Raw genomic sequence first — 9,560 nt, 5'->3', positions numbered from 1 at the left:
TTAACAAGGCAGGCAAAGTAGATCTGGTTTCAAATGCTTGCAAAATAGTGATTCTTCGGAGTTAGGAATGCATCAATCTTGCTTTCATACCCATTTTGTACCCTATTAATTTATTAACAAGATTCAGACTTAATTTCTGATCAGGTTGAATTGCCCAGAAGATCTAAGGCCTACTGAAGATAACCATATGCTTAACAAAAGGTGTGGTCAGGATCTAACCTAAAGGATGCCCGAGGCCAGAATTGACAGGAATCTTGCGATATGGATCAAGTTCACATGTAGGTGTCAAAAATCAAACCATATGTGATCGGGATATCCCGAAACTTTTTTGATGATAAGGACATTGTCAGACTATACATGAACTTGTTTTTGCATCTCTACTAACGCAGTTATGATGCCACCACCTCAACGGTACACGCAATTGCCAAACCTAGACGGCTGCTTTATCCTAACCAAATGTCTTCGATAGAACTACTAATTAGTTAGACCACCTATCATATATGTAAAATCTATATAGGTACATATTTAGTTCTATATTTATTATTTGTTGAAAAAATTTTAGATACTTATATAGGACCAAAGAACTTAAATAATATTTTCTGACCAATTTTTGAAATAAATTTTTAAATATTATAAATAAATAAAAGAGATACCTATGTGATATCTATGAATAGTTTATGATAATAAAATAATGAGCTTGTAGCTTTGAAAATATATTTACACTCTGATACCTATGTGAAGACTCTTCAGGTATGTGTTTAGTTATTTGTTAAAAGATCTCGGATATTTATACAGGATCAAAAATCTAAATAATATCTTCCGACTGATCTTTTTGAATGAAATTCTGGATTGTTATAATATTGGCTCCAAACTTGATATGCTTTAATCCACTAAATTGATGTGTTGGCTCAATCACTTCCAATTTAGACCTAGTCTAAGTCGGGTGATGTTGATTCCAATTTATTGCTACACTATTTGATTTGATGGAAAGTATACATGCATGGATATTTCTAATTTTTGGTGATTAGTAATTAATAATTCAAATGCATGAATGTCTCTTTCCATTGAGCCAAAATAACTCATTTATTGGCAATCTAAGTGTGATTCACTTTATTCTTCTTTGTTTCAAACAAACGTATTGACAGTTCAAAGGAGGAACTATATTTTCATATCTTTAATTTTTTGATAAAAATTACTTTCTTTAAATTTTTGATAGAAAAAAAAATACTTGCTGGACAGAGCAATAATAAAGTTGTAAATTGGTTAAAAAATATCTAATAATGGTTCAAAATTACTTAAGCAATTATTGTGAATAAATATCTCAGCCAACTAGGCAAATTAAAGCATTACACACCTTGCCCACTCATCCCGCTCACCATCCCAAGAAAAAAAAAAAAAAAAAAGCACTAATGGGGGACACAAGTTCCCAATTCCTATAAAAATTCATTGTACACCATATGCAATATAAAAAAATACACTATCCCATCTGATTGGGCAATATGATCACTATTTTCTAACGTACATTTAATACTGTAGTTTCACTTTTTTGTTTGAAATTTTGAATGACGAAAATGTCTCTTTTTTTTGAAAAATTATGATATTCTGTGGCGAAATTATAACTTCCTGCACAGGATGTCAGAATTTTTTCGCAGGATGTCATAAAGAGGAAAGAACGTTTTTATCGTTGAAAAATTTATGAAACTTTTAAATAATAAAAATATCTCTATTAAAATTATGATATTCTGTATAAAAATCATAATTTTAACACATGATGTTATAATGTCGCCACAGGATGTCATAATTCTTTTTAGAAGGGGAGGAATATTTTTATTATTTAAAATTTTAAACAAAAAATAAAATACAAACATTAAATACGCATTGAAAATGATGATTATGTAGCCAATCAGATAGAATGTATATTTTTTGTACATATGGTGTACAAAAAATTTCTCCAAACATCAAATGCGATTGAAATTTTTGTAATAGACCGACACATTTGGGTTGTCTTCCAAGCGACAAAGGAGTCGATGGGCCTGGCCCATAAAAAAATGTTGAAGCCCCCACCACCCCCGCCTCAAAATAAAATAAAATAAAATAAAAATCTAGCTTCAGAGCTTAACCGCTTGAATGGTAAACAGTGACACCTACCAGTCAAGGATAATTGGATGTCGTGAAAAGGTTAGTGATAATTTAAAATGGAAAGTTTACAATACCTTTCAATTAATAAATACTATTTCTCCAACATAATTCAAGAGATTTACATAATATTATTTTGTTACATTATCTAGAACTGCAACTGTATATAGTAATCAGTCATACATCCTACCGACAGGCTATCTGATAGAAAGCTTAGTTCCATGGCAGAATTCTTTAGGACATCATACTAGCACGCTAGCTATACTCATACTGCTAAAAAATTACTAAGTTAATATTTAGAAGGAGAGAAAAAGAGAAAAAGTATACATCAAGGGTGAAATCAAGGTGCAATTTGCAAGCCTAAGTTCAACTGCAGATCCTTCCATTCTTCCACCCACAGTGTATAACTCGAACGTGGAGCCAGCACATCTATGGAGACCTCTTTCCCTTCAACCATTTGCTTTGCGTAAGACTCGAATCCTTTCAACTTCTCCAAAGTTTGTGCCAGTTCTACGTGATCACTCTCAGTCCTAGCATCCTCTAACCATTCTTTTGCCATCTCTACCTTGGCCCAGAAGCAAGAATCCTGTGTCAACCCTGCAAACTTGCTCCTCTTCGAGTTCTCTCCCTCATAAGAACTTTCTTCCTATCTCTCCACCACCTATCAAACACTTGATACCTCCTCTCCCTCCCATGAGTCAAGTAGTGGCCTTTCTTCTTGTGCATCTGGACTCTATAGTACTCGGCGATGTCTAATGGTTCCACCAGGAGTTTGTAGAATTGAGCTGCATTGACCCACTTTCCTCGCTCGTGGAAGTCATGAGGCAGTTGATTGTTTTGGAGCATGTCGATGAGATCGTCCCAGAACTTGGCCAGCCTATGGCGATTCATGTTAGTCTTGGAGTCTTTCTTGGGGAATTTCCTGAGCTTGAAGGAGTCATAGTAGCCCATATCGTCGTCGCAAGAGGCTTTGTACCATTCGATCTGGGCACGCCATGGCGTTATCTTGCCTAGCTTTATCGCTAGACTGGCACTGATCAAACCGGGACTGCATCCCATTCTCTTTGACATCTTTAAGCATTGACGTGCCCTCAGAGCTCCCATGTCCTGTTGATAAGAAATGGATGACAAGTTAGTTCTTTTCTCTTCTTCCTTTCATGGGTGTAGTATTCAAGATGCTTAGGTGATACAAAATACTACATTGAATCTGAGGTAGAATAGTACACTACCTGGTTTCCAATGCCAGATGCCTCAAGTGCCAGTGAAATTCCTGCACCAAAATTAGACTCTGGCACCTCTTCAGTGGCAATTCTCTTCTTTAGTAGCAGGTTCTCTAGTATTTTTCCGAAAAGATCTCCATATGAGAGATGTTCCTCCTCAATGCTAGACCCTGTCATGAATGTCGAGTGGAGCATTCGCACCACGACGAGTGGATCATCGAAGCAGACAACCCCTTCCACCGAGCACAACGCATAGTTCCCGAATGGCCAATATGGGCTCCTTTGCTGAGTTGCAGCAGATATCTCTTGCTCGGTTGCTGCCGCATCAATGTGCATTGAGATAAGTGCGTGCAATTCTGCCTTCTCTTGATCAGACAATGCCGATGTGGGCCTTGCCACCTGAGGACACTGAAGCAAGAGTTGCCATGACTGCAGTAGGTGGATCACTAGCTGAGGAGAGAGCAGGTTGAGAGGGCAAAGGAGGAGCCTTGGTACAACGTCGTGCCGGGCAACGACATGGCAGAAATTACCACACCATCTTTCCCTCTGCACAGCTCGAGATAGTGCTTCATTTCCGAGCAATGGGCTTCCAAATGTGATGCAGAAAAGAGCAGAAGGTGATGGATAACTAGAGCAAGATGATGAGCAAAGGAAGTGAAGGGCAGCGAGGGAAGCGAGGGCGCCTCCGATCGAGTGGCCTGTGAATATTACTGCCTTGTTTTTGATCTCTGTTGCCAGCATCTAACCATGTTGAGAAGAAAGAAAGCAGGTCTGGTTACTTGACCCATTAAATTTTAGACCAACCATATGAATACTTTGTTATCAGGTTCTGTAAGTTGAAGGGATTAGTGCTATATGATATATATGGCTCTGGAATGTTTTTAGTGTTCGAACTTAAATTTGAGCTTACAATAAAAAAAAAAGGGGGCTCATAGCCATAGAGAGTAGAAAATATCTTAATGAACCAATGTGAATTGATGTGTGGAATTTACAAGGCTAGATGTAAAAGAGCTGAACCTGAAGCAGAACTTCTCAGCCAAGTGGTCAAATATGGCTATTGTCTGGGGCTTTTGAATCAAAGGGTGGTAGTTAAATGTCTTCATCGAGGCAGACAGCAATGTTTGTCTAAGATACTGATGACAATGGAAGAGTAGGTATGGGTCTAAAATTAATTGGATCCTGTCAAGTAAAGATCATATGATTCTAGACACGTGGTGCAGAACAGAGACCAAACCTATTCAGACTCTTACCAGAGGAACTTTTTGGAATGTTCTGTAAGACTCAAGAAAGCATGGATCCTCTGTGGTGTATAGTGCATCGCATTGTCATCCATCGTACAATGGACAGTCCGCAAACAATATGCATGCCGTGTCATGCACGATGCACCATACGATGTGATGCATCCTACGCACCGCAGAATAGCCGGGTTTTAAGACTTAATTTCTACACATTTTTTCAAGTGGAAGGTCAGGATGAAGTGAAATCTTTGACCCCAAGGTGGGCATGCCCCGTAAACTCCTACACTTATGGGTGGAGTATTTATTTGACCCAAGCTACAAATTATCGTTGAACTTGATGTCAATGAGATATAGAAATATGCGAAAAATTTTGGAGTTCATCATCTTCGCAATGTATTTGGGATAATGATGAATTCTAGTGATAATGGTTAGATTCCATAATATGTAGCTCCACATCTCAACCGTAATGTGTTCATTTTGGTGTTGATGGATGCTGGTGATAACAAGTGTAGGTTGTCATGTCTCCAAATTACTTTGTATTTTTTTTTTTTTTTGCAGTACTAAATAATTGAGCAACCCTCACAAATACCTGAGAAATCACAGTTACCTCTCAAAAACCTTCTTCCTCTAAAAGGAGGTTTATCAAAAAAAATCAAGTAGCTTTTCACCATTAAACATATTCGATTTTCCAGAGTTATGTATTCGTTTGTTAGAATTGCTTGTTATTTTAATATATTTCTTTCTGCATTCCTCTTATGGTAATCCTTTGACTAGGAAGAGACAGATTCCGGCATTTTCCACATAAAATCAAACTAGATACAAAAGATCATCTTCTGAAAGATTTTTAATATTTTCCTTTTTTTTCCTCCTTATATTTTTTTTCTTTACAATCCTAATTATACAGCTTTAAAGCAAAGAAGAAAGGAGGAGGGAATGGATTGGGATTAGCCATTCCCACTAAACACAATTAAAGATAACCAAAAAAAACAAAAAAGAGCAGAGAGAGAGAGAGAGGAGAATTAAAGCTGGGCAAACGGAGAGTCACACCCACCTGGAATTCATTGGTGCGAAACAAAGCAAGAAAGACATGGAGGATGGCGGCTTGGACGAGCACCGGCTCGCTACCACCCACCTCGCCACCCACCAACGGAGAGAAGAGCCCATGCCCGCCACTGCCGATCGGAACCAAGCTATGGGTGACCGGCACCCCGGTCTGGACACCGGAGAACGCGACGTAGACCGTCTCATCGTACCGCTCGAGCGTAAAGCTCGAGCCTCCGGCGTTGGCACGCATGCACTGACTCCAGGCTTGTGTCAGCAGAGGGGAGGATGCCAAGAGAGCCCCCAGCAGATAGCTACTCTCAAACCTTTAAACACAATAAGAAGAACCAAATTATAGCTCTTTATACACACACACACACACACACTGCTGGGTTATAAGTTTGTAAATGAGATAATAATAATGTATGGAAACGAGAAGGAAAGAGAGGAGACGGAGATACTTACATGGAGTGCTCTTCTTCCTTTCCTTCTTCCATCGTTTCAAAGGTGAAGCGTGCGTTTTGGGTCTTGAGGATGTGGTAGAGAGGCTGGGGTGGTCGCGTTTACTACGGTTCCACGCTTTAGCAGTGTGTTGGACAACGACATGTTGGAAACCATGGAACATAGTGCGAATTGTGTCTGATCAGATCCCAGTTGATTTTTTTTTAAAATTTATTTATTCCTTCATTTTGTTTACTTCTCTCGAGTTTTCTCACCGGGATTGCATCTTCACTGTATTCGATGACGCTAGGCTATGGTTTTAGTAAATTGGTAACATAATTCTCTGAATCATTGAGAAATTTTGAGTTATCTTTTCTTTTCTTATTGGTTGAGTTTTTTCAAATTATTTAAAGATAAATATCCATAAGGTATTATCTAACTATTTAGTAATTATACGTGGATCTAATGATTTAATTACAAAAATTCAGGAAGCTTTTATGCATTATGAATTTATTCACGGAATCAAGAATATTTGGTGTATGTTATTGCTGTGGAGTTGCTTTTATTCTTGTGTCTTCATTACTAATTTTCTCCTATATAAATAATTAAAATATTAAAATAGCATAAATCTGTTATTATTATTGTATTATTATGAGATCTTTCATTATTCAATTTTAAATATTTAATCTTTTTTTTTTTTTTTTTTTGATTTTGAATACTTTGCTCTAGCAAAATCATTCTGGAATATTAGACTCGTAAATATGTTTGTCATAGTTAGATGTTCGTCCTCCTCAATTTATGGTCAATCCAGAAGTCCTTTTTTTGGGTCAGGATCACGTTCCGTGTCACATTACTTTTTTGGCTCAGGACAACATGTTTGCGTCCATTGTTGACCGACTACATCGGAATCACTTTTTTCTTATTTTTCTCTTCTTCTTATGGTTGTGGAGAATCTGCTACAATATTCTAATATTCATCAATTGAAGTAAATGCCGTGTTACACATAGAAACTAAAATCTGGCTAAACTAATCCCCTAAGTTAACCCACCCCAAGTACCATCACGCTTTGAAATTGACAGAGGGCATCTTACTTTCTCAATACCAAGCATCAATACAGTGATGAGACTGATACCCGATGGGGCACATCCACCGCAAAACTTCAAGAAAACTTCGTTTCACTTCATCTTTAAAGTCTATCCACAACACAGCAATCTATTATAATATAAGACTACGAACATATGTGTACATATAATGCTGCCATGTTAATGTTATGCACTACTTTGATGCCATTACAATAACTCATAGCTACTGATGACCATTTTAGCATTGCATTGAAGTTACTTTGCTTTATTAAATAATGGTCTCATGCAAAGTTGTAATTGTCTAATGTTCTTGCAAATTGGAGCTTTTGAAACCAGAAGTTTCAAGTAGGCGTATAATATGCGGAACAAAAAAGAGTTGAAGCTATAGAACATTCAACACTGTGTCTCCCTCGTGCGGGTTACAGGATATTGAGGAGAGGTAATGAAAGAGCAAAGGTTATTTTTCCTTCAAGAAGACCATAATTTAAGACTCCAGGATCCAAATCCAATATATATCATATCCAATAGGCTTTCCTCAAATCAATGGCTCTTATTCTTATCCAAGACAGCAATTGACATGAAAGAGTGGATGACAAGATCCAGCAACTTAAGGACCTATGTGGATCACATTTCGTATGCGCCTTCCGGGGAATTGGTCATTTGGGTGCCGGAGAGGCTATCCAAAAGTCATTTGGGAACAGAAGCCACACCCTGCTCGCTTTTAGCCTATTTTCCACTCCCCATCAAGCTGAAGTCGCTAAAAATGGATGCTGCCCCCTAATCTATTCCCCCCTCTTAACTCCTCGCCTCACTTACGCGATTCGGATCATGTCCTCTCCACCTTTTCTCCGTTGACCCCTAGCTTCTCCCGACCCCCTTCTTCGTCCTCTCACGACTCTTGACACTGACCTATCCAGCTCTTGTATACCTTACCATTCCCGATCTCTCTCTCTCTCTCTTGGTGCTTCACTGCTCCCTAACAGGGATATTGACCATGCTTGGTTAGATTGCCCGGAGTGGAGCTGTCCTCCATCCCTGGTTGATGATTTAGGGTTTTGGTTTTTCTTTTTTTTTTTTTTTTTTTTTTTTTTTTTTGGACCTTTTGAGTTGAATCCACAGGTCCACTCACGTTAAGCCTGAGCCAAGGTATCTCCCCGGAACTGGGGCTTGTCCAACATTTTCCTTTTCCTTTTCTTTTCTTCTTTTTTTTGGGGGGGGGGGGCGCTTGCCGTTCAGGATTCATGGGTTGATTCACCATGAGCCAAGGCTCAGGTTCCTCCCTCCGATTCATGCCTTTATAATTACCTTTTTTTTTTTTTTTTTTTTCCCGACCTGCCCTCTTACAATAATCAGAGTAGAAGATTACTTTGGCACGCATTCATCCCAAGACAAAGGTCATGACTCCTAAATGTAGACCAAACCCGATGCTACCCACTTACAATCCTTATGACTCAACGATACTATGGCAGGTACTGTCCAAAAGACCATAAATCACGCTCCTCATGCCAAATCTAGAGCAAAACCGTCCCGACCAAATCCATTACAATCGTCATGGCGAAGGAGCGCTGCTACAACTCCTACCCTCATGCTCCATCTAGGCCAAACCAACCTATTTACAATCATCATGACTAAAAAGAACCATCTAGACCGGACCCAACTCACGATCACCGTAGCTAGAGCGCTACAGCATGCATCTGTTTAAAAGGCCCATTTTCTCAATTTGACCCGACCCGCTCACGATCATCTCAGAGAAACTTGTCTAAAAGGCCTGAACGTAACTCTCACTCCTACAAAGCATTTTCAGTTCAGGTGAGCGATGCCATCAGAACGGGTTCGCGAATTCAACCAGCAGCGGGACCCCTCGGATAAGAATGGCCAAAAAGTCAATGAAAAGCAGCCGTCCACGCGGGTCCTTTAACCAGACGAGCCCTCGATGCTTTGACGAAAGCAGAGTCCTCTCCGTGTACAGCCGAGGCGAGACGATGGCCAAGCATCTTTCTTCACCATTTAACACGCCGATACGGACCTCCTATGAGACAAGTGTAACATAGAATACGATCTTCCCTTCAAAGACCACACCATACAATCCTTGCCATCCTTCCTCTAACGTCTAGTTTTAAGGCCTGCAGGCAGAAAAATCTGAGAGGCACAAGTCTCTACATGAGTACAGATCCCGCACATTTTGTTGGTTGATGGTTTGCCGTCATCCATCATCATCCATCTGAAACAATCATGCAGATCACAACCATCCATCAAATACTCCTTCCACTTGCATCACTCATAGACATGTCGAATACTTGCAGGGGGACACAATTTCTTCCACTAGAAAGGCCATATCAATCACCCATGCCTAGTGCTCGTACACGATCATGTGCTGCCTCTAAAATAAAACATCAAAGAAC

The 9,560-nt window shown here is 39.2% G+C and overlaps 1 protein-coding gene across 1 annotated transcript; it reads right to left on the bottom strand.

Moving 5' to 3' along the window:
• Positions 1 to 2,189: 2,189 nt before the first annotated feature.
• LOC105051785 (lipase-like PAD4) lies at positions 2,190 to 8,384 on the bottom strand. Its single transcript, XM_010932385.4, is given in 5 exon segments — positions 2,190 to 2,769; positions 2,772 to 3,243; positions 3,366 to 4,097; positions 5,646 to 5,961; positions 6,101 to 8,384. Coding segments are annotated over 5 exon segments (1,845 nt in total). The 5' UTR covers positions 6,133 to 8,384; the 3' UTR covers positions 2,190 to 2,476.
• Between the last annotated feature and the right edge of the window lie 1,176 nt (positions 8,385 to 9,560).

The sequence above is a fragment of the Elaeis guineensis genome, chromosome 9 (genome assembly GCF_000442705.2).
Source record: "Elaeis guineensis isolate ETL-2024a chromosome 9, EG11, whole genome shotgun sequence".
NCBI classification, from domain to species: domain Eukaryota; kingdom Viridiplantae; phylum Streptophyta; class Magnoliopsida; order Arecales; family Arecaceae; genus Elaeis; species Elaeis guineensis.
This window is presented reverse-complemented; position numbering and strand designations above follow the sequence as displayed.